The 27320-nt window shown below is 35.9% G+C and overlaps 1 protein-coding gene across 12 annotated transcripts in view; it reads right to left on the reverse strand.

Annotated features, from left to right (window-relative positions):
* The window catches only part of Csmd3 (CUB and Sushi multiple domains 3), a 1211921-nt gene that overhangs the window by 270659 nt on the left and 913942 nt on the right, over positions 1 to 27320 (reverse strand). For all 12 annotated transcript variants that reach the window (XR_001781523.2, XR_003951374.1, NM_001081391.2 and 9 more), the window contains one exon: positions 6494 to 6685. Coding sequence is in view for 10 of the 12 variants with exons in the window: in NM_001081391.2 (NP_001074860.2) it covers positions 6494 to 6685 (192 nt within the window). In the remaining 2 variants the exon portion in view is untranslated. The remainder of the gene's footprint in view (positions 1 to 6493; positions 6686 to 27320) is intronic.

Genomic DNA, 27320 nt, shown 5'->3' on the forward strand with positions numbered 1-27320 from the left:
TTCTATCCTTCCTGTGTTTTGACCTAGAGATATCTAATTTTTCCTGATGTTTAAGTAATATCCATAGCCTTTTGTTGTTGTTGTTCAAGGATAGAAATTATTTATAATAAGTCATACTTTCCCATAAGATAACTTATGATGTAGTTAATCCCTGAACACCTGCCTTTTGTTTAAGTAGGAATAGACCAAAAACAGACACTGCAAAGCCCTCCTACCCCAAGGATCAGTTGTTCATCAAATTCCTTTACCAGCATGAATAAAATTTTAGTAATCCAAGCTTTGATTAAGCTTCCCTTTTTCATTTAGGCCTCTGATGATTGCCCTATCTCCAGCTTCACACCAGCGTTCAATATCCCTGAGAAGAAACTGAAATCAGTGTACAACATGCTCTGAGCCATCCAATAACTCTGAGATATATCATGTGTTCTTTCTTTCTTCTATTTCTGGTGATTCTTTTCTGTAAAGGTGAATTTCCTCTTTCCTTGCTCTTACAATACATGCAAGACTAGGCCAACAATGGTCACCCTGTTACAATGGTCTTTTTCAATGTGTTTCAGTGTTCTCTGCTTTCTGCACCTACAAAATAATACTTTTAAAATAAAAAGTCTATGCTTATTAAATTCTGTTGGAAAAGGAAGTCTAATTTCACTGTCTTTGCACAGTTTCCCTTATATCACTTTTTATATTTATAGAAGAGGCTTTAAAAATGATTTAGTAACAATGAGTAATAATCTAGGAACTGAGTTAGCTTTTCAAGAACCTTACTATGAACCTATGATTTTTCCTTAAATATAGTTCTTCATTGATAAAAATAGGCAATTACAATAGATACTTTTGTTGCTCTTTCTATCTGGAGTATAGAATATAGATTCAACTGATTCTATATGTTGTTGCTCTTTTGTCATAGCAAAAAAAAAAAAAAAAAGTGTGCCTGAGACAAAACTCTTAAGATTTTATGCTATGAATTCTGTCAGAAAGGCACAAGTACCTTTTGAATGTGGAAAGCCAAAAGTCTTTTTTTAATCTTTTCTTTCTGAAACTATCTCCTTGATTTTTTTTCTGTCTACAAACCTTTTCAACTCTGAGGCAAGACCTTGTCAACTCAGTGTCTCTAAGTTTACAATTTGACTGAGGGCCCCTCAGTTTCCTTGCTGTTCATAATTATTCTTTAACATTTTGACATCACCTTAAATCTGATGAGCTAGTTTCTAGGATGTGATGTCCAATTTCTTCTAACGAATTTGCACAGACTTCAATTCTGCCATGAAAATTTCTATTTCACTTTGTAGCCTGGGTATTCTCCTGAGTTCCTTATGCAGCATTGTTTACAAAGTATTTTTTACTCTGTTACAATCATCTGTATTGAAGATGTTGACAGTCTTGACTTTATCTCTCATTCTTTATTAATGTGAAACTCCTTTTCCTATCTCATCTTGCTGTTATTCTGGGCTGAACTACAAATCATGTAAGTATTACAGCTATTGCTACCTAGTAGTCTATTGGCACATAAATAATATAATATAAAAGTTACATAATACTCAAGTCAAAATGCCTCTGCCTAATTTCTAAGTTGCTACATTTGCATTGCCATTATATATATTTCATCTTGTTTTTGACCTTGGATCCAAGATTTTTTTTTTTTTTTTGAAACAGGGTTTATCTGTGTTACTATCCTGGCTGTCCTCGAACTCACTTTGTCGATCAGGCCTAAATCACAGAGTTCTGCCTGCCTCTGCCTCCCATTGCTGGAATTACGGGCCTGAGCCACCATTGCCAGACACCATTAAGCACGGAGCATAACATTCTTCAGCGAATCTTCATATCCAATTTATCAAGGAGCTATATCAAGACTCTATGTCATAGATACACTTCAGTTTGTCTCATTTTCTTCACTTGCTATTTCTTGACCTAAATTGATACTTATAATATGTTTTTTTAGAATTGTAAAGATGACTGACTTCTCTTTCCAACAATTATCTTTTGAGTGTAAATATCTTACCATTGTACCAAATGTTAAGTCCGTAGTAGTTCTGTAAAATCTAAAAGACAATGCCCCAGTTGTAGTGCACCTGCCTCACCTGACCTCTATTCCCTTTGTGATATTGTCAACAATCACTTCGGATAAATAAATTATATTCAAAATACTACAAACATTACTTTTAAAATTACATTATTTTATTAATTAATTAATTTATTTTGTGTGTTTATACCAAGACATAGGGAGATTAAAAGGCAACTTCCTGGATTTGTTTTTCGCTTTCTCCCATGTAAGTTCTGGGGACGGAACTCAGAGGTCAAAATTGGCAGCAAGCACCTGAACCTACTGGGTCATAATGGTGGCCCTAAGTATCTTATAATTCTACATATTTTCTCTTCATATAATTCCTCCTTTTGACATGTTTTTCAGTGTGTACTTATGTAGCTTCACTTATTATTTGAAATGTATCAAAGCCTCTAGGAACACTTAGAAAACTTTACTTTTCTTCTTGGCTGAGGTAGACTTAGCCTCAGCTTTCTTGAACATGCTATGAGACACTAGCAACCTCATTGATCCAACCTCTATGTTCATGGTCTCTTCATTTGCACACTATTGTCATGTGTCGGCATTCACCACTTACGTAAAAAGTCAAGATGGCTTCTTATACAGTATTATTTTGTCCAGGTGCATGTGATGTTTCTACAAATATTTGTCTACATGCTAATGGTTCCTCATATTGATTATGAAAAGAATGGTAACAGCTGTATGAACGAATGTGTAGCCTAATGAGTGGTTTAATGTTCCGTGGAAAATAACAGCTTAGTTTCTGTTTAGGACTTTTAAAATCATGTATGAATGATGAGCAAATATGTAAGATATACAAAGCTGTGCACAATAGCAAATGCAAATATGCACATTAGGCATATAAAAATAGAATGATAAGCCTTTTAAGTCTTTAGGGGGGTTATGGAGTGGGATTATGTGTATAGAATGGGATCAATTTAGTTTCAGATTTCTTTATTGCTACTAGAAACAATAATCTTTGCACTGTTGGAAATTATATGCAAATTCATATGTACACATGTGAATGCATTACAAAGAAAGAAAGTTAATTATATGTATATTCATAATCCTACTGGATGTTGATGAAGACTTTCTTGTTCTTTAGGGATAAGAGCTGCCAACCTCTTTTTAGTACATTATTTACCTTATCAAAGTTTCCCTTATGTATTTCATAGCTATGGCTATATTTGAAAATCCAACAGAGCCAACCAGAGAGTACAACTCTCTGATTTATAAATCCTAGTCTGCCAATGAATACATAAAATTATTTTAAAACATCTTCAACTTTAAATAGTAGTTAGAAATCCATTAGGTTTTTCTTTTTTACATGTCTAATCATAAAATGCCCAAAATAAAATCAAAGGCATCCATGAATTAAATTTCAGTTGGCTTCTCTGGGATCCTGACATGCACGATTTGTTCTGAGTGTATTTTTTTTTTTGAGACAGTAACACGAGCAGCAGCTATGAATCTATTTTACCATCTTCTTAATTTTTTTGCCAATTCAATTTTATTCATGTACTGTCTTTCTCAGCAACCCACCCACACTAATGTCTTTGTTATTTACCTTCATATTGAGTGCAGCTACTTTCCCTCTGGCAATGTCAAAGTAATCTTCACACTGTCAATTTTGTTGGAATGAATTCTATTAACTCTCTAAAGATGACGTCCTTCTATTTGGTACTTGCTATGAGGCCAATTTTTTTTTTTTCACATGCAAGTAAAATGCTTTATTCTCTGAGGTCTGGGACACATACTTGCAGAGTTTCTAAAAAGTTCAGGGTTTAATCTTTGTCATAGTATTTCCAATCATGGAGTTCTTTCTTATCAGTTGTAGGGGTCAAGCTTTCTGCAGCCTGAGCAATTTTTCAGACAGTTTTTTAAGTTATTTTCTTCCTCACAGAAGTTCTAATGCATATCATTTCTTGAAGCTATCTTATCCTTTGCCAAAAAATAATACTCAGTTCCATAATCCATACAAAAATGTTCCACACCCTGCTCCACATAAGTAAGATTTAGTGCTCAACTGTCTCCCTTAGATTCAGGTTCTTATAGCTAGAACATACTGCAGTTTATAAATGGAATTTTGTAACAGCCTCTCCAAAATGCTTTAAACTTACTTTAGTTTGAGCTGTGCTTTTCTTTTCTCTATAGGTTCAGTATAATTCTGTTCAATATTTTAGGATTCTACATAAAAATATAATATTATATAATGCTTTAGTCCTGGATATTCTATTAAGTGATATTCTGGCCTATTAATAACAATCATTAGCAATTTTTGTGGAATTTCATTATTTTCTAAAAAGCATAATATTTTGTTAAATCTTTGAGAATATGAAACATATATTTATGATATGCAATAAACTTTCAATTAGAATATAGAGCTTTAATTTACTTATAGTCTCACATGCTAATGAAGTAGTGAATAAGAATATTCATACCATAAGCGAATTTCTCAAATAGCTTCGCTTACCTGATTTTATTGATACAGATTTTATAAATATAAATCAACCAATATTTGAAAATGTAAAACTTTCAAGAGTGTATAAAGAGCAATAAAAAATATAGCTATAGCAAATTAACTATATAAAGAAATATGCCAAAATCTGAACAAGCTCTGTCATTATTTTGTTTTAGATTTTAAGCCTCTTCTATACTCTTGGTTCCTGCCTATTATTTCCAAAAGAGACCTAGAACTTCTATTTTGCCTGAAAGAAGAATTAAGGTTTCAATGTTAGTGACTATTATGCTTTAAAAGCCTACCTATAAGATATAGAAAATGTGTAATAAAAATACAATTTTTAGCTTAATTTCATTGAGAAGAAGGTTGATCAAAGTTAGTAATTTCCTCATTTTATTGTTAAATTCCCAGTGGATGGAAAACAAGAGGTAACTAATGAATTTGACTTTGAAACTCTTACATAAGCTATTACAACATGGAGGCAAACAAGCCCCAGTAATTCATTGAGTTCTTTTGCTGCTGACTGAGGTACTAAAAACATGCTTTCTAATTCTATATGAAATTCAGAAAGAGATTGCTATGAAACTTATTTGATAATACACTTAGAAGCTGAGTATAAATAAATCACAATAAGACTTTTCATTGAACACATGCTAAATTTGCCTCTCCTGACTGCTTTAAATCCAATAATGAGTGAGAAAGTTGTAGAATCCCCCCTGAAGCTGTTGTGGTGCAATGAAATTCTGAAAGGAATGTGAATAAAAATGTAGGGAAGAACTATGAGCTTGGCTTGGTGAAAATATTTTGTAAATTAACTTGAAGATGACATTTATTGAGTAGAAAATCTTAATATTGAACAATTAAATTTAAGATTTTCTCTCTTGCTCCTGTCTTACTTTATTACTTTTGCTCTGTCCTCTTGTCCCTTCGCCCTCTCTCCCCACATGCTCATGGTGGGCTCCTCCTCCTCCTCCTCCTGCTCCTCCTGCTCCTCCTCCTCCTTCTCCTCCTCCTGCTCCTCCTCCTCCTCCTGCTCCTCCTCCTCCTCCTGCTCCTCATCCTCCTCCTCCTGCTCCTTCTCCTCCTCCTGCTCCTCCTCCTCCTTCTGCTCCTCCTCCTCCTCCTCCTGCTCCTGCTCCTCCTCCTCCTGCTCCTCCTCCTCCTTCTCCTCCTCCTTCTCTCTCTCTCTCTCTCTCTCTCTCTCTCTCTCTCTCTCTCTCTCTCTCTGCCTTTCTCTGCCTCTACTTCCCTCTTGACTCCCTTCCCCATGCCCTGAATAAACTCTATTCTATACTTCAAAAAATATAAGATTTTCTTAATGATTATACCGAATAACATGGTCATTTCCCAAGGCTTGTTTTGTTGTTGTTGTTATTATTTTGTTTTGTTTCCTGATATAGTACTGAAAGGCTAGAATCTCTGGATCTTGAATCTCTACACTGAGACTTAGAGATTTGAAAACAAGTATGAAGCCAGAAGTCAACCAGGTTAAAGCATGGAACAAGGTCTGGACACTCCTCAGATCATCAAAACAAACCTGATGTTCTTTTGATATTCCTGACTTAAATGGAAAGCCAATCCTTTGAAGCTCTAAAATAGCTGCTGATATAACCTTCTTAGAAGAAATAATACAAAGACTAAATCAACATAGTGCATTTTACATAGAGATTCTCAGTGACTAAATTTTAAAGCAAAAGGTAATAGATTTATCTAATGAATAAAGCCTGAACCATTATTTCAGAAGATTTGACTAATCACATTTTAAAACTTTTGAGCTGTTCAAAACATAATAAAATTATGAACCTTTAACTATAGAAACTAGAAATTATCCTTTCTAAGTTTGTACATTCTGGGTACACACATACTCCTCTGAGATACTCTGAAATCTTAAAATAAACAACTTTTCTTGAAGATAGTGCTTAATAACATCAATGCCAGCTCTTAGTCATTGCAATATATTTTATAAAATTTTAATTATTCTTTAATCATACCTATACAGACTGGTGGGCTGGGCTGCCAGAAGTATCGATTTTCTACCTGAATGCAGGTTATTCTTTCTTGTCCTTGAAGCTCATATCCAGGATCACACTGAAAGACAACAGTGTCCCCAGGTTCTCGTCCGTCACCATTCCGTGTCCCATTCATGGGGACTCCTGGATCACGACAGGCAGTTGCAACTGAACCTATCAAAAGATAGAAAGACATTAGTTTTATACTATCACAATCACTTTCACAGTTTCAACCTGTAAGGATTAATCTTTACAACTTTCCTCCTATGTAAGTTTTTTTAGGAAACTGACTTTAAAAAATGCTGGAAGAAGCTGAGGAGGAGAGTGACCTCATAGGAAGACCAGGAGTCCCAACTAACCTGGATAACTGAGACATATCAGACACTGAGCCACCAACCAGGCAGCATACTCTAGCTGATCTGAGGGCCTCGACACATATACAACAGAGCACAGCCTGGTATGGCCTCAGTGAGAGAAGATGAAGCTAACCCTCGAGAGACTTGAGGCCCCAAAGAGTGGGGTGGTCTGGTGGGTTTGGGTGGGTTGGGGACATCCTCTTGGAGACAAGGGGAGGAGAAATGGAACGAGGAACAAGAGGAGAGCAAACTGGAGTGGGGATAATGACTGGAATTTTAAAAAAAAGATTAAAGAATAATAATAAATTTTAAAATGCTTGAATTAACTTCAAAAATCTATTTTAAAATGCTTTTGTATTTCTCTAATAATTTATGTTCTAGCTTGTTCTAAGAAGTAGCATAGCACTGGTGTCATTAAATATTAGACATCCTAATAAATTTCTGTATTCTATGTTGGAGCTTGTTTTCTCTTGCTGTACCAAATACCCTGACATAAAAACAAACAAAACCAAAAAAAAAAAAAAAAAAGGAAAGAAACAAATTTAAAAATTAAAGGGGAAGAAGGGTTTACACCTGACTTAAAATTTCAGGATACTGGCCAGCACTTGGTGAATTCAAGAAGTGAGTCATACCACATTCACAGTCAAGAGTAAAGAGAAAATGGATACAGCCTTGCTTTCTTACTTATCCCAGATTTCTACAGTCATGCAGTTCTGTGTCCAGCTCATGAAATGATGCTGTCCACATTCATGGTGAGTTATTCATTTCAACTCAATTAAGGCGATGAACACAGTCTCCTACTAAATGCTTACAGTTTGACCTGCACCAGATCCAGAAAATTCCTCAACTGACACTCTTTGTAGATGATTCTAGGTTTACAGATGACTCTAGGCTGTGTCATGTTGACTTTTAAAACCAATGATTCCACTATGTGAAAGTCATTGTGAAAGGATTTAAAAGAACACTGCTTAGAAAATAGAAAATACTTGTTTGAGAGGTATCCAGCTTACATCAGCGACTGAGAGGAGGGAGAGGGAGGAACAGAGGAAGGGAGGAAGAGAGGGCGAAGGGTGAGGGAGGAGGAAGGGAAAAGGGGGGAGGGAAGGAGAGAGATTTATATAATGTGAAAATATACTGAACATTATCTTACAAATGAAAATTAAAAACAGTGGGCCTTCATGATATCACATGAGACTTCCTAGTGTTAATTAAAATGAATTGCATAAGTGAGTATACTAAAGGCTGACAAAATTTTAGAGTAAATTTCATCATTACCCACACAATGCCAGGAGGGCGAAAGGATGCTATTGCATCGTGACACTTAATTTTGTTAACTTGATATACCCTAGAATCATCCTGAAAGAGAGTCTCAATCAGGGACCGTTTATATAGAGTGGGCCTACAGGCATGTTTTGGGTGAGGGGTGGGTGTATAACCCACAAGGGATTATACCATCCCTTAGGCAGGTGATATTAAGCCACATAGATTGGAAAAATCTAGCTGATCATAAGCAAGTGAAAAAGGGAGCATACATACATTTTCTATAATTGTTTAGGATTGAAAATGTGACATGACATCTTTCCTGTTATGGTGACTTCTCCATAATGATGGACTGCAACATGGAATTATGAGCTAAAGGAAACATTTTATCTTCTAAGTTGTTCTTTGTTTCAGTATTTTATCACAGCAACAGAAATAAAACAAGAATATGGCCCTCCATGAAGGATTGCTGGAATTTGTTATAGAATTTAACATATGCTTGCTTTATAACCCAGAAAATATTATGTACACTGAGGGATTTATTCCCCCAAATTCTTAAGCTGAAGAAAATTCATAATATGAGGTGACAGTTGGCATTAGCCAGAAGAGAGTCCACATACATTGTATGTCGTAGAAGTTGTCATGCATATAACACCAAGTATGCTATCAAAATTATGGATTGTTAGTCTGTGTTTATATATAATTTTTGAACTAATTTGTGAAAATAGACAATTGGTTTGTTGACAGGGTTAGAGTATTGGGAGAGATTCATTGTATTATATGCCTTCTTTTAATGATAGTATTATGAGTTTTGACTATGATGGTAGTCACAGAAGTGTATATCCATATATATAATTACTATATGTGTAATACATACATGCTTGTGGAACTGATAAAATCTAAGCTTGATGAATTACATCAAAGTCAGAATTCTGGTTGTGACATTGTACTATATCTCCGTGACATACTTCTTGGAAGATTTGGGTAATGAACTTAAGAGAGGAATTAAACAACCATCAAGTTTGCTTGTACTGGTGATACTGATGAATTTTATTTTTTATGTCTGTAGCAGAAAAGTATATGGATATAAAGGTATGTGGGTAGTGGGATATGTAGGTCTACTGGTTAGATAAATAATAAGATATTGTTAGACAAATTACCTATTAAAAGAGTAGTCAAATGTAACCATCCACCAAGCTTGTTTCACCTTATAAATATCTATCTAATAGATTTATATGTGAATAAAACATCGAAACCCATATTTGTTGTAATATGTTGACTTAGTTGTATAGGCATCAAGACAACATTAACAAGGAAGAAACTGAAAATGACAGCATGATATTGACTCTAACACACTCTTAATGCTCAGTAACACCAGCAAACGAAATTTTCTTGGTATTTTTAAGTATTAATTTTTAAACACCTGATTTTTTAAGATTAAAACTGTTACCTCTTAAAGTAAATTTATGTTTATCTTTTTCTCAATTGTATAATGAAATAAAAGTAAAAAATCAAGCAACACTTTACCAATCCCTGATAATAATATAAAATCTAGTTAGCCTTCTAGAACTACTCTGATAGAAAGCTAGTTGAGTGCCCAGAGTCTCAAAGGTATTGGTTAATTTTACTAATAAAGTGGCAGTATAAGCAATGGCCAGGGAACCTAAAACATACAGCTCCTTTAACCTTCCAAAATCTCTGTGAACCAACTGCTATTATGTCCTCAATATAGAGATAAATTTAGGGCTGCTAAATAAGCGTTCTTACATTTACCAGAAAAAAAAAAAAAAGATACATAACATGACTTAAACCCCTGTTGGTCTACTTTCATAGCACCAGAGTGTCCTCGTTTAACTATCACTGCCCCAGAAACTCAAACACTCACCTTCCCAATAATAATAAACATTTACACATTTTCAGAAGAGATATTATATCTGTAACTAGAAAATTTTGTTGGTCTTATTCAAACACAGTCTTAACATATTAACGCTTTCTCATGACAGTTATTTCTGAAAGGATTTTTTTTTAATCAGAGTAATGAGAGAACCCCTATGTGAGAATACTGAACAAAGAGAATTAAGATATAAATTGATTTTACCTTTAAGTACAGTTGTTTTGTAGCAACCATTAACATTCCTTAGCAAAGAACTAAGCAACCACTCACAACATAGAAACTGAATGTATCATCTAGAGCTACAGGAGGATGTTTGATACATCCATTCAACAGCTTTATTTAGGATGGCTTTCTTGGAATGAGTGATATCTAAAGAAATGTGCAATAGACTTTAAAAACATATAAAAGGGTAAATATTAATAGGAGACTTTCTTACTGTCTTAATTCTATATCCACAAAATTTATTTAGTTTGTGATAAATATTCTCAAATATATATCAATAATATATTATATTCATATATTTTATATTTATATGTATACATATATGTACATATAGAACAAGATAGAAATATTCTCATTTATATATACATATGTGCATACAAGACAAAATAGAAATGCTAAAATGCAAATTAGGATGTTTTTGGTCATAGGTAAATATGAGGATACAATGTATATTTCTTGTCAAATTTTCTAGACTTAATCATTTAAATGAGACAAATTATCTCAAATAAGACAGCTTTTCCATTAGGCTAATACTTATGTGACAATATGCATTTGCCTTGAGGTCTAATTGACTTGAAAGGAAAGAGGTGGCAAATCCCTACTGTTTCATTTTCTTTTGGTTAATAAACAAATTAGGAGTAAGATTTTTAAGCAAAGCAGAGAATGAAGGTGGTTAATGAAATACCAAAGAACTCCCCACCATATACACTTGGAATTACAGGATTTCTGAAAGCAATCAGTTAAATTCCTACAGAAATAATTGCTTTGTAGGGATGCTATTGTTTTATTATCCTTATTTATTTGACATTTGAATGCATACTGGTTACCTTCTGTGTTTATAAGTAGGAAAAATTATAATCATTTTAGCACCAAATGTTCCTTTTCTCTGAATTAATAGAAATAACCAATGAAGAAAATAAGCATTTTAGCACTTATGGTATTTCTCCTAGGGAATTACAAATGAGGAAATGTCAAATAATTACTATTATTATGAACAATTATTTAATATTATAACTTTCTTTAGAAATTAGCTATTAAGGATTGGTAATTTTTATTTAATACTATTTTTCCCTATATTGAAGCATAGTACTCTAAATGCTAACATATAGATTTCATTTATTTGCTATTATGATATACATTTTAATTACCTCTTAGATCTTCTCTTTAGCACAATATATAGAAAACCTATATAGAATAAGAATTCTATTTTTTTTAAGATTTATTTATTATATGTAAGTACACTGTAGCTGTCTTCAGACACTCCAGAAGAGGGCGTCAGATCTTGTTACAGATGGTTGTGAGCCACCATGTGGTTGCTGGGATTTGAACTTCAGACCTTCGGAAGAGCAGTCGGGTGCTCTTACCCACTGAGCCATCTCACCAGCCCAGAATTTTATACAAGTAAGCTTTTAAATATTTTTGTTACATACAAAAGTATAAAAGTATTATCTGAAAATAGTATACTGACTTATAATGTAGTAACACATACTGTTTCTATTTTCTTTCTGAATTACTTTACTTCAAACTGTTTCACATTTAACTGAAACATGTGTCTTTGCTCTGCTAATGTTTTAATATCCCATTTATATATTCTTTCTTTGATATTAATATTTGTTATATCCAAAAATACCCTGAGTTGTAGAATATTTTATAGAACTGTCTAAATTTTTTACTTGGATATTCAATAAATCCCTTACCTTATGATGTGAAAACATTTTAAAGTTATGACATTTTTCTCTTTTCTGATTTGAAAATAAAAATATAAATAAAATTCAAAATGTTATATGTACAAAATTCATATTCTCCAGATATCATTACAGTTCCTTCTACAATGTTTTAACTAGAGAGGATTAATTTCATTAGAAATGAATTAAAGAGAAGAAAATTTCTACCATAAGAAATAGTGACCTGGGTGGGACAGGGGACAGTGAGGGGAAAAGGGGAACATAATCAGGTATTGGGGGAGGAGACAGGAGAGAAGTCCTGAGGGTCTGCAGAATGAATTGAAATATACAACCTCGGGAGATGGGAGATGGGGGCAGGGAGGGTACTCTCTAGACTGTACCAGAGACTTAAAAGGTGAAAGAATCTCAGGACTCAAAGGGAGGAAACTCAGATGAAATGTCCAACAGTGGGGAGAGGAAACTTGTAGAATCCACCTCCAATAGAAAGATAGGGCATCAAGTGGAGGGATGGGGCTACTATCCCACAGTCAAAAACTCTCAGCCAGAATTGTTCCTGACTAAAAGAACTGCTGGGACAAAAATAGAGAAGAGGCCGTGGGAAAGGAGGTCCACTGACCAGCCCAAATTGGGATTCATCTCAAGGGGAGGCTCCAAGGCCTGACACTATTACCGATACTATGGTGTGCTTTCAGACAGGAGCCTAGCATGGCTGCCCTCTGAGAGGCCTAACAAACAGCTGAGAGAGAAAGATGCATATACTTACACCCAACCAATGGTTGTAACCAACTAATTCAGCTAATACCAGGGACCTCTGTGGTTGAATGAAGGACAAGATGATAGAAGTTGTGGAGGGGGGCAACCCCATAGGAAGACCAGCAGTCTCTACTAACCTGGACCTCCGAGATCTCTCAAACACTGAGTCTACAACCAGACAGCATACACTAGCTGGTAAAAGGACCTGACACATACAGCAGAAGATTGCCTGATCTGGCCTTAGTAAGAAAAGATGCACCTAACCCTTGAGAGACCTGAGGCCCAGGGAGTGAGGAAGCCTGGAAGGGTCAGGGAAGTGTGGTTGGGGACATCCTCCTGGGATGGAGGAATGGGATGAGGAACTGTCCTGTCTGAGAACAGACTGGGAGTTGGATAATGACTGGCCTGTAAAAAAAAAAAAAAAAGATTAAAGATAATTTTAAAATCTCAAAAAAAAAATCTAGATTAGACATTGACAAAAATAAAAAGATTAATTTTTCAATTTTGACTTTTACATGTATGCTTGTATATATTCTTGCTGTACAGGGTCCATGTGTATATGCCATTGCATATACATGTTACTGTACATGTAGGTACCAGAGGAGAACCAGTCATCTGTGGAGCAGTCACTTCTGAGACATCCCCTACTTTCATTTTGAATTCACTCCCTCTCATTGGCCAGGCTCTCCCAAAATCAACTAGCTAGCAGGACACGAGCTCCTGAGATCCGTTTATAATTTCTTTCCTTGTCCTGGGAAAATGACCACATGCTACCATACTGTGTACTTTTACTTGTATTCTCAGTTCACACTAAGGTCTTCATGCTTTTATGGCAAGCGCTTAATCAGCTTAGCTATTGTACCTGCCCTACTCTTTTGAGTGGTTGTTTTAATAACAGCATTTCTTAGCCAAGTATTTCAGCCTTTGTTTCTAAAAGAATAATGTTTTCTGTCTGGAGATTACAAATGTTAGAAATACTTTGCCTATGGCGTATGCTTATTTTCAAAGAGCACCATCTTTTATCGTGCTAAAACCAAACATATTGAATCTATTTTATTTCTTTATTTAACATTCTCATTACCTGTCCTGGAAATAAATAGACTTACAAATTATTATAATTTTATAGTCACATTTCATAAGTGATATTTTATAGGAAAAATTCCAGAGCTGCCCTTTGACACCATCTATATATAAGTGAATCTTTCTGCATGCATTATTATAGAATAATTTATGGTACAATGAGAAAATGTATATATTATGTAGAAATTGTTTTAAAGCACCTGATTACACTTGATATTATCAATGCACCAAATCCACTGAGAACTATTGTATTTGGATATCAAGTACATGTGACCTTACCATATAAAACTTTGTACTAGGAAGAAATACATTTTTTTCAAATAAGAAAAGATTCTATAAGAGATAAAGCAGTTGAACAAAGAAGAAATACTTGAGAATTGTGTCAATGAGTAAATGAATACAAAATTTAGTTGATTATTTAATGTGACTGATTACATTGTCATATTTTAAAACATTGCACGCATTTCAACTATGTAGTAAAATATTTATTTTACATATTAATTTGTTTCAATATATTATAGATAACCTGAAGATATGAGAACAAAAGATCAATAACTACTTCTATATATAATCATGTTCTTATCATTTTACATTTTCTATAAGAATATGTATTATCTTCCTACCTTTCTTTCATTATGTCTAAGAAGGTATAATAGAAACACTCATCTCATATAACTCAAACAAGCATAGATATTTTTCGTTTATGATATGAATAACTATTAGGCTTTTGAGCAAATTTGATATCTTCCTTACAGTTGTGTAATAGTGCAAAATAACCACAGTTATTTTTGTCTTGAAAATGCACTGGGTAGAATAATAATGAATAAGCACATTCACAACACTCCTTGATTCTTGTGTGTCATTTTTCTTTAAATATTTGATTTATTTCAAATACACACGATGTTGCATTTAATGCAGTTGGATAAGCAATATAATTAGAAGCATCAGGCCGACTATATTGCATAAAGAGAGGGCTATTATTCAATTTCTTCCATTTCTATAGATTTTTGCTGCCTTATCTGATAATCTGGCATAGAAATATTTTACCTGTCTTTCTCGGGATTAGATAAAGTGTAACATTCTATTGCAATAACTATATATATATATACAATTCTATAAAATTATAGATCTTCGAATGAGAAATTAAAACTAATAGGTATACATTTTAATTTTGTAGTATATATCTACAATTCTTCCTGTAAGGTCATGGTGTCTTCCACGAGATCATGTATCCAATATGGCTATAACAAGTCTTTACCTTGATATCTACCATTTTTATGTTTTATATTTTTTCCATTAACTAAAAACTGACAATATATTTCATATTGTCCTTTATAATGAAGTTGAGTTGAATAACCAAACTTCTTAAACCAGGAAGAGAAAGCCCATCAATAGTAAACATTTAGAATGTACATGGTGAGCTAAAAGTGGATTATTCTCTGGAGATTTTTTTTTTAGTTTGAGTCTTTGCTTTATACATGTTCCATCAGTTTTTAAAAGGATGTTCAACAGAATTATTAAGTCCACATTCTTTCATAGTTACATTATGTTTTAAGAATACATGAGTGATCCTGTAAGTCAGTTTGCAGTACATGGAGGTGAGAAGGCTAGGCTGACTCCATGACAGGCTTTAAATTGACAGTTCAGGAGTGTGGTCCTAAGAAATGGGCAAGTCTAGGCAAGCCCAGGCAAGTCAGTTACTAGAAAAAATAAATCCAGGCTTCAAGCAGCTAGTCAGAAACTGCCCTGCCCTCAGAAGCTGACCTGCTACTTGGCCTAAGGCAAGGACAATGAGTCAGCAGCAGTTTCTAGACTTCCCCAGCAACAGTTTCCAACCCCCCCCCCCCCCCCCACTCACACACACACACACACATAGTGGTTTTGGAATGTCCCTAGAGATGGAACAAGAGAAAAGTCCCATACCCCTGAAAACCCTAATGTGCTTTGAATTGGGCTATTGAGACCAATTGGTTGTCTCTACCTCTTGGAGATGAGAGAGCCCAACGCGCTACACTTCTACAGAATAAAACACTTTTTGCATTTGCATACTATCTGAGGCCCAGATATAGTTCTTTGGTGAATCATGGACCCTTACAGAGAGGTAGGACAGGAGAGGAACAAAGATGCTTAGTGCATGTTGTGGAAAGCCAAACTCAAGGATAGTATTCTAAAATACATCTCTGTACATAGAAACATCTTTCATCAATTTGTATGCATTCATTTATTTTGACAAGTAGTTGTTCAACCAAGTAGTACACTTGCTCTTAAGAGATACTTATCAATGGAAGCCCTTAAAGTCTTAATCCCACTGATACCACTGATATGTGAACCAAAGCAAGAACACAAGCAACACCCATTATCGTTCAAAATGTTAGGGACTATTTCATTTACCTGTATAGGGCATTAACTTTATATAATAACTTGTAGGTGTGATACAATATTAATATTTTGCAATGGTAGGATTTAAGGGATTGAAGAGTACAGAGAAATTCCAGGCATTGGTCTGCTCTCTCATTTTACTGCAGATCCTCAAACCCTACATTCTTTTCAGTTACAGTAAAAACCACCTGGCCTCTGTGAGCTGCATAGAACTTTAGAAACGTCTACTATATTGGAATAACCTTGAGCTGGTACAAACATTCTGCTATCTTCCACACCCTGGGCTTCAGAACTAATCCTTAATTTACAAACTCCTTCTTTACTGTCTTCTGAACATCTGCTTCTAGGTTTATGTTTCAAAAGGAAACTGTTCCTGCCCTGCTCTTCAAGGCTGTTGTTGTCACCTCTTGAGCCTAACACTGTCCCTGGGTGGTTAAAAGTGTTTTCCATGGTAAATAAAGTTGCTTTTTGCTCATTATATACTTTGGTGGTCCTTTCCTCATTATTTGTGCATCCTGTGATCCCAGCACAGATGCCTGTTACCCAGTGAGTAATTGTCTGAGGTTACTTAGTTTGAGAACAGTTTAGGCTGCACATCAAGATGACAACTAAAAGCAGAAAAATGGATCCAAGAGTTGAAGAGTCAGGAATATAAGAAAGATATACAAATGACCAAAGTATGCGCTACAGAATGACTAACATGGACAGTTAAAAAATTACAAAGATATATAACCATTAACTATTATGATGATGCTAAAGTAAAAGAAGCATTGGCAGAATGGGTAGAAATTAGGTATCTTCTATACTCTGTAAAGGGAAAAATAGTGTAGCTAGTATGGCAAGGGGTTACTCCAAGTTATTCAAACTAAAGCAACAATATGAATCAGCAAACTTGTTTCTGGGTATTTAACCAAAAGACCTGAAATCAGAATCTGAAAAAGACAGTATTTCCACATTCTTTGCAGCCCTAGTCACAACAGCCAAGTTATAGAAACAGACTTGATTTTCACAGGCACATAGATAAAATGTAGCATATATTTACATAGAATATTTATAATTATAAAACTACTCTGCAATAAGTGGCAAGATAAATCAACTGTTATGATCTTATACAAAATGAAACATAAGTCATGCAAAGACCAAAACTGCATATGCGAACTTATACATAGATAGATAGATAGATAGATAGATAGATAGATAGATAGATAGATAATGTACTTAAAGCCATACATTTAGAGTTGAATATTTGGTCACACTTGAGGTTAGGGAGATGAAAATTATTATGAATTATAGTTTTCATATGAACTGCTTTTCACCATACTTTCTTGGTTCCATAGCACTGTTTTTATATTATTAAATTATGGAAACTTTAAGATATAGGACCTAGTTAGGAAAAGTAGGCTACTATATATTGGGATGACTTATACCATAAGAAAATGTGTCCCTGTATTTTCAGTTGTTGGTTGCTGTGCAGGTAGAAAAAAGTGCTGACTAAATATTTGGTATTATCCTCTCAATACATTAGCCCATTATACACCGTCTACACGTAAATGTTTGTCTTTCCTCACATGATCAAAAGATGATTCCCTGAAAGTACCATATTAAAAAGAAAGCTACCCATGGGGGAATGTCACACAGTCCTCAGAGCCAACTGGTATCACAAAGAGATGGAAAGGGAGTTGTTCTGCTATTGATTGGTTAATACTTAAATGTGTCTTTTTGCATTAGAAAGTGCTGACGAGATGGGGCAGGAAGTATGGGCAGACCTCCAGGCAGGAGGCGACTCAGCAGATGGAGGGAAATATAGAAGGAGGCAGAAGGGAGACCAGATGGAGCTGAAGTGGGCAGTGCAGCAACATGGAAAGACAGAATGATGGAGAAGTTGGGTTAAGTTAGACTGTAGCTAAGAGACTGCCTCAGATAAAAGCGAACAGCTTTAAACTGTATAGATGTCTTAATTAAACCTCAAGCTCGATCCATAAATGCCCTGCATTAACTACAGGCCTGACTTTAGAGACTACGGAATGTCCTCACCCCTTTCTGTATTCCTTTTCTGTATTTACTATTTATGTGTAATGAGGGGAATTGCAGGGTGGTCTCCAGTTGAGCTGAGTTCTGAACCCCTATGGTCATAATTCACCTTCATGACACGGTAAGCGTTCACTCATGCTCTTGGAACTCTGGCCCCTACATAAGTTACCGCCCCCCCCCAGCCCCCACAAGAGAATTATGGTCAATAGTCACATAGGCAATGGCCTAAGCTTCTGACCTTCAGGCTAAACTCCTCCCCAGTTACCTAGCAACAGTAAAGACCATAAAAAGGGCTGTTCCACCTCACTCTCTTATGCTCTTACTTGTCTCTCTTACTTCTTGCCCCTCACTCTCACCCGCTCTCCCCTCTCTTTGTCTGCTCTCTGTCTCTCTCTCTGTCTCTGTCTCTGTCTCTGTCTCTGTCACTCTCTCTCTTCCCTCTTTCCCCCTGCATTTCTATAATAAAGCTCTTAAACCATAGAGAGTCTCTGCTCCATCAAAATCTGTTGTGCACTCACTCTGGTCAGTGTTGGGAACCTCTTCCTTCATCCCTCTCTCCTATAACCCCTGGTGGCTTTAGCAAGGTAGCTCTGGGGTCCCCAGGTAGGGCTGCCCCTGGCCACCCTATGAAGAGTAGGATAGAGGAATACCTACCCAGAGATGAGTGGAAGGTAGTTAGCAGCCCTCCCATGCCTGGCTGGCCAGAGAATAGGTGGAACTCATGTGGGGTGTGGGTCTTTTCCTCCCCCCTCTTCCCCAGGGCCCCCCTTTTTACTTCCACATTATAATAAAAAAAGTTCCTCCACACCCAAGTTTCTACAATTATGGAAAGTCTCATGAGTTTGCAGTCAAGAGACTCTGAAGAGAATCTTCTGAAACAGAGTTAAAAAGATTATATCTTCATTGCTAAGCATGATGGTGTATGCCTGTTTTTCCATTTTCTCAGAATCCCATCCAGAACGACTGCAAATTTGAAACTGGCTTGATAAATACACTTAGATACAAGAGTCATCTTTCACAATGGAAACAAATTAAAATGCCTGAATCTAACACTGTGCTGTCTTAGCCTTTGTAAGGCTCTCAACTCTATTGTCAAGAATATTAAATAAAAAAAAAATAAAACAAATCTACTCTTTTATCTTGTTTTTGCTGAAACATTTGTCACTACTATGCCAAAGAATATAGGAAAATGGCACCAGGGAATTACAGTGATAGCTATAGCTAAATATGATTGCTTGTGTTTTAAGTCCTTGTTAAAAGTTTTTGGAAATAATTTGGAAAAATTGAGGAGTGACAGAGAAGGCTCAGTATGGTGTGAGGATTATATAATGGATGATAACACTGGGCTTCAGATGGGATGTTGAAAGCAATAGATGGTCAAGTCTATGTTTAAAATGTCTTCCCTAAGAATGAATATGCTGTGAGGGGTTGGGTGGAGGCCATACATGCTACATCCTACCTAAGAATTTGTTTGTGTCTTGCCAATGTCCAGTCTTTAAGGAAGACAAATCTACGAAGTCTTGAGTATTAGGGTATGCTAGGGAAATGGCCCAGTCTGATTTTATAGGAGTTTACAGGTACAAGTTTCTGTCAGTATCAGAGGAAACTCTTAAGTTGGACTTTTGCATAACACTAAGATTTTAGTAACTCTTGAAAATGGACATTAGGAAATGATCAAATACTCTTGGAAATCAGGGGTAGAATCTTACCATTTGAATATCACAGAATCATATTGTTGGGAATAGCTTTGTGCATTTTATATTCAGTTGCTGATTTTTGTGCCCAGATATCTTGGCCTTGTGTTAGCCTTGTCATAATTATTGAGCCATTTCCTGCATCAATGTAGTGTAAAGAATGTTCCCCAATTACCTATGATCGGGCAATAAAAAGCTGATTGTCCAATTAGCTGAGCAGAAGAGAATATGGGGTTTTCTTCAGATTGGTTTGGAGGGAGCAGAGAGAGAGGGGGAGGGGGAAGGGTGGAGGAGGGGGAGAGGGAGGCAGGGAGGGAGGGAGAGAGAGAAAGAGAGGAGGAGAGAAGGAGTGGTAAAGAGAGGAGAGGAGAGGAGAGGGGAGGGGAGGGGAGGGGAGGGGAGGGGAGGGGAGGGGAGGGGAGGGGAGGGGAGGAGAGGGGAGGAGAGGGGAGGGGAGGGGAGGGGAGGGGAGGGGAGGAGAGGAGAGGAGAGGAGAGGAGAGGAGAGGAGAGGAGAGGAGAGGAGAGGAGAGGAGAGGAGAGGAGAGGAGAGGAGAGGAGAGGAGAGGAGAGGAGAGGAGAGAGAGAAAAGACTATGAGGAGAGAAAGGTGTAGAGGGACCACATGGAGAGACCAGGATAATTTGCCCTGAGGTCACTGTGAGAGAATAGCCATCAGGACATGTGGACCATAATGATCTAGGGCAAGAGCAGATGGCAAGCAATGAAACATTTTATTGTGTAGTGGGTATCCTAGTTTGTTTAAAATAGCTCAGAACATGCCCAGCTTAATGCTGCATCTTATTAATAAATATACTAAGTCTCTGTGTCATTTATCTGGGAACTAAAATGTCTGCAGCATAGCATAGAAATGCCTGCATTTATTCTGGAAGAAAGGGGATGGGGTAAAACCACAAAGAATTACAATTTCATCATATCTTGACAATTTGGTTCCCAGCTGGTAGTGTTACTTAAAGGAAGTGCTGGAATCTTTAGTGGGTGAGCTGTACTTGAAAGGAATATGTTGCTGAATGCATGTCTTTGGGGATATATCTTGCCAAAGTCCCCTCTTTCATTAATTCCTTGTTTTTTATCTGCCATGAGGTAAAGGCATTGCTCTGTTCCACAATTCTTATTGTTATATCCTGTTCAAGGACAATGGGCCGGGCAATTAGAGATTAAATCTTTCTAGAGCATATTTAATTTAACATTTCACTAATTTAATTTTTAAGGTTTTATTTATTTTATTTGCATGAATGTTTTGCCTGCATGCTTGTAAATTAAAACCTGCCCATGTCAGTCAGAAGTTGTTGACTTCCCCTGGAACTATTGTTAGAGATGGTTATAAGCAACCATGTGCAATCTGGGAATTGAACTCGGGACCTCTGCAAGAATAAGTATTGATCTTAACCACTGAGCTTACTCTTTAATCCCTATACCAATTCGTCCTTTTACAGGCAAGTTATCAGTGAATGTTTGATAGTAAAATATATTTATAAATTATTCTAAAAACATATATATGTATATATACACACAAATGTAGAGATATAAGGGATTATGTTTTTTCCATATACCATGTTCCTATATGTAGTAAATTACTTAGGTTGATAAATAGTAATAAAAAAGGCTATTCCAAATTCATTTCTTACTATCTTTGGAAATTTTTTTCAACATTGTCTAGGTAAGTTTGTGGAACATCATTGGACATTACTGTGTGGTCTTTTCACAGAAGCCATTTCAGCTGAACTCACTTTTCTTATAGACTTCTTTGCAGCTATCAGTATTATTAAAAGTTTATATAATATATATCTTCACTACTATATATATATATATATATATATATATATATATATGTCTTATGAATGCTATTACTGCCAAAAGACATATCACAAAGTATTAAGAACATTTTGTAATAAAATAATCCATTTGTAACTCACACTGTGAAATAAATATCAAACATACTCACAATGCAATGAAATTTATAAGTCTACAACTCAACTATTAGTCTTTGTTCCTATATACTTTAAGAACAGACTTTCAATGAATTCTACAAATCACAGCCTGGAAATTTGGGTAGAATCCAAAGTACAGTATAGCCTATGGCATGTATTATTGTTACATAAAACTGGCTCTCAGGGCAATGGTATCAAATACCTTTCCTACTACCATCCAAGATCAGTATGGGTTAGAGTACATATCTGAGGAAATGTAAGTTTATCTATAAATATCCTACATGCTGAGAAGGGAGTGTGTGAAAGAGGGAAGGCATCTGAAAGAGGTTGAAAAATAGATACTGATATCAGTATTTGTCTTTTAGCTTTAGTCTTGTGTTATAAATACTCTGAGTGCTGCAAACATAGGCCACACACTAACAGAGAGGTTAAATACAGAACAGAGACCTAAAACATACAGTGTATCTCATTTTAACTGCAAAATTATGAAGATACTTCATTAAGAATGAAAAATACAGAACAAACACTGAACTGGTCACTGTTCTTGAATAAATATAAACTACAAATAACAGGAGCAACAGAGGACACATAACAATTATAATACAACCTGTTCATAGTGCCAGCACAGGCTAAATATAGTGACTAATTCTGCTTATAAGTTTTTGTATACTAGACGGGATGTGGAGCTAGACTTTGAAAATGACTATGAATTTATTGCTTTTTGAATATAGGTACAAACTTTCCAACAATATTGTACGGTGATGGATAATGCTGGGTGTCACCTTGACACACCTGGGAAGAAGAAACCTCAGTTGAAGTACTGCCCCTATCAGATTGACCTGGGTACATATCTGTGAGTCATTTTAATGACTCCTAATTAATGGAGTAGGCTTCAGCCCACTGTGGATAGAACCATTCCTAGGCAAGTGGGTCTATTCTTTTTTGGGGTGTTTTTTTTGTTTGTTTGTTTGTTTTTTTTGTTTTTTTGGTTTTTTTTTTTTTTTTTTTTTTTTTTTTTTGGGTTTTTTGGTTTTTCTGAGACAGGGTTTCTCTGTATAGCCCTGGCTGTCCTGGAACTCACTTTGTAGACCAGGCTGGCCTCGAACTCAGAAATCTGCCTGCCTCTGCCTCCCAAGTGCTTGGGATTAAAGGTGTGCGCCACCACGCCCAGCTCAGGTCTATTCTTATAGGAAAGAGAGCAGATCAAGCCTTGGGAACAAGACAATAAGTGACATTTCTCCATGGTCATTTTCTGCCTTGGTTCCTCTGCGAGTTTTTGCTTTGACTATCCTCAGTGATGTATAGCAACATGTAAGCTTTTTGTGGTCAGAGCAGGACACACAGGTTGAAATCTGTCAGTGTCTTAAATCACAGGAACAGAAAGCAAATTACAGCAGGTACATAATGCAGAGGTTTTACATTTAATAACAGAATTTTTCAGCTTCAAACTGAACTCAAAGCATTAAATAGTTTTAAACAGTAAAGTGATATGCAGGTTTTACTTCTGACAGCCAGCCAGCCAGCCAGAATTGTGGAGCAAAATATGGAGGGATAATGAAGTGAATGGCTAGTTGACTGTCACCCAGTGTTTGAAACAATAATGAGGACAGGAACAAAGGCAATGGTGTCATGCAGTCCTTAAAGGCTGCCAGACTTCAACCTATCCTAGTGAAGCCATCTATTTCTTTGAGAATTTTCAACAGTAGAAGTTATGAGCCTTAGTGTTTTGTATTACCCAGCAGGTACTGATTCTTAATGGAGAGGTCAAAGAATGAAGAGCAGAGAAAATGCTCTGTCAAAATCAACTATTCTGTGGGCAACTGACAGCATGATACCTCCCTGTAGAACTGAAGTGGAACAAGACAGGCAGATTACAAATTTAAGTAGGGGATATAGAGGCTGACCTGCTGAGAAGCCAGGACAGGGTTTAGGACAGCATGAGGTGGCAGTGTCAGACTTAAGTAGCTCTGATTAAGCAGAAGTGCCTTGCAGATTATAACACCAAGAGGCAAAGCGACAGAATCTACAAAGTATGAACAGATCATGAAATAGAAGCTGTGAGGCTGCTGATTGTGGCTTGGTGAAGACTAAAGTTGCTATGCAACCTGCATTTCAGTTAAATTCACATTACATTGAGTATTATGAAATGAATTTCACTGGTTATGTTTTTATTTTGTGAAGACATTTCCTGTTTGTCTCTCTCATCCTTTTTTACTTATTATTATAAATTCAAATGTTTAAAATCATTTTATTGTATATATTATACTAAACATCTGACATATGCTCTACTCTATCACCCCATCTCCCACTAATTCTCTCAGTAGATAATTAATGAGACAAACAAGCTTATTTGTCTAAGTCAGCTGGATAATTTCAAAAAATAACTTAGAAAATGTGAAGACTGTTCTTTGCTGTCAACTTGATTATATCTGGAATGAACTGCAATTCAGAACTGAAGGGTACACTTGTGAAATATTATCTGCTAGGTTTGAATTGGGTGAATCCACTTCTAATCTAGAACTTTGAGGTAGGAAACCACACATCTTTGATCTGGATCTTGAGGTAGGAAGACATACCTTTAATATAGGCCATACCTTCAAGTGGAATTCTATATAAGGACACAGAAGAGGGAAGCATTTGCTTTTTAACTGTTTGCCATTGACTTGCTAGAACATCCATTCCTCTACTGGCACTGGAGCCTACCTCTTTGGATTCCAGCATATTCATACTGAAGCCCCGCTGAGACATCCTGGTTTGTAGGACTGAGCAACTACTAGCAAACATTGTTAGATTAGCTGGACTGCAGTCTGTAAGTCATTCCATACATATATAATCATTCCACATTTTCTGTGACTATAAAGAAAACTGACTAGTACAGCAGATGGGATTTGTCTGTTACTTTTTTAGTGCGGATGTAAGTTACCTGACCTTTGGGTTTTTTGTTTGTTTGTTTGAGACAGGTTTTCTCTGTGTAGTCCTGGCTGTCCTGGAATTCACCCTGTAGACCAGTCTGGCCTCGAACTCAGAAATTTGCCTGTCTCTGCCTCCCAAGTGCTGGAATTAAAGGCATGCACCACCATGCCTAGCTTGACCTTTGTTTTATCAGCAAATATTTCTCACTTGAAATGGCCCTGTGCTAGGTGCTAAAGATAACAGTAATTAAAACAGATGTATTAGTTTTAATCTAGGTACAAGAATGACAGAATCTGTCCTCAAGAGTGATTTATGACTAGAATGAATCTGAAGCTTCTTGCTTTAGCTAGATGCCATGTGTACATTCTCTGTTTCTTCTTTTATATAAAATAATATCTTAAATGTGCACAAAAATTATTGGATATCTATAACCTTTATATTTATTTTAAAAGTAACTTCATGGTTTCTCTCTGTACTGTTCTTACCATTATACCTATGAAAGTTATAAATATTTTGATAGCATAAGATAAAATTTTTCTTTTTTAATAAGCTAATTATAGGAAACTATATCTAAGACACAGTCAAAACTGTCAATCAGTAGCCACAGAACACTTATGTGTGAGATTTAAGTCCTATGTAACAGGTGGATGGAAATCACTTCTGTTTGACAGCTTTTACTTTTTATTTAGAATCATAAAGCACCCAAAGCAAGGAAAGAATGGAAGCTCATTAAAAACCTGACTAAAATATGAATTATGATTTTCTTTTTTTTTCCAGTATGCATTTTATTTTAACCAGTGCCAGGCAAATACAGAAGTGGATGGTCACAGTGATCTATAGGATGGAATACAGGGTCCCCAATGAAGAAGCTAAAGAAAGCATCCAAGGAGCTGAAGTGGTTTGCAACCCTATAGGAGGAACAACAATATGAACTAACCGGTACCCCCAGAGCTCGTGTCTCTAGCTGCATATGTAGCAGAAGATGGCCTAGTTGGCCATCATTGGGAAGAGAGGCCCCTTGGTCTTGCAAACTTTATATGCCCCAGTACAGGGGAACACCAGGGCCAAAAAGTGGGAGTGGGTGGGTAGGGGAATTATGATTTTCTAAACTTCCTTGGTTTAGAATTTTTCAAACATAATTTTTGAGATTTTTCTATCTGAAAATTAAAAAAAATACCTTGGGTATGATCAGTGAATTATATTACTTCCTCTACCAAAACTGTTTTACATAGATATTTAGGTAAACAAAAAAATTCATAATGTATTTTCTACAGTAAAAATGATAATTAAAAGCTCTCTAGGAAAGTTAATTGCTGAATAAATTATTCTGATCTTTATTTGAAAACATGACAACTAGGGGAATCCTAAGAGACATTTCATCCAAGAAGGAATATTAATGCTAAAGTGCAAGGAAAAATTTAAGTAATCAGAAGTAACTTTTAAGGAGAAGGAGAAGGAACATTTGATGACTAGAAATCAGGGCAGCAGTTTCCATAGTGTGTAAGTGTGTGTGTGTGTGTACATGTATGTGTGTCTATATGATGTGTGTGTGTGTAGATTTACTTGAACAAAGGGAAGATACATTTGGAGACCTTGAGAGGAATATTATGCTTAATGTGTGGTCCTTCGCATACTTTATTAGGATGAGTACATGGGTGAAAGGCATACGTAGATTTCTTGGAAAGAAGAATTTAAATGAACTTTGGAGTTGCCAACTGTCACCTGCAAGCTAACTTTGTCTATACTGATGGATACTTAGCCCGGTAGTTCATTCACATCCCTGCTAATACCACTTGCTTTATTTGACAATTACATGTTGTTTACTACAATTCCTATTCTCTACTTCCATTAGAAAATGACTCTGTCTGCTCACAGGGTTGTGTGTTAGTTTTTATGTCAGCGGAATTCAAGGAAGGGTCTTTTGAGAAGAAATCTCAATTGAGAAAATGTCTCCGTAGGATTGGCATGTAGACATGATTATAGGACACTTTTCTGGATTTAGGTTTGATATGGGATGGATCTGTACATTGTAGATGGAGCCACCACTGGGGTGGTTCTCGAGGCGTGTATGAGAAATCGGCATAAGCAAGCCTGTAAGCAGCACACCTCATGGCCTCTGCTTTAATTCCTTCCTCCAAAGTCCTGGCCTACTGAGCAACTGCCCTGACTTGTTTCGGTGCTGGAGTGTGACCAAAGAGTTGTAAGCTGAAATAAACCCTTTCATCTTCAATTTGTTTTAGGACTGGGTGTTTTATTATACTAATAGAAAGCCTAACTAAAACACATTGTAAAAAGGCAAAAGTCTTTTTCCAATGGGCAAGTACGAACTTTTCCTTTGCTTTATTCCTTCTCACTGTTCAAATTCTGCTTAATGCCATTCTTTGAGTACAGGGTCCCCTTTGGTGGAATGTTTTAATCATGATCAAGATGACAAATTAACTAAGCTATATTATATTATAATTCAAATGTATAGTTATTTTTTTCTCTAACACATAATACATATTCAATATCTGTATATACATGTATATATGTCACTATATATCTGCAATCACTTAAATGTTGCATATATCTCTGCAATAATGATACAATAGT

Source organism: Mus musculus, chromosome 15 (genome assembly GCF_000001635.26).
Source record: "Mus musculus strain C57BL/6J chromosome 15, GRCm38.p6 C57BL/6J".
Taxonomy (NCBI): Eukaryota; Metazoa; Chordata; class Mammalia; order Rodentia; family Muridae; genus Mus; species Mus musculus.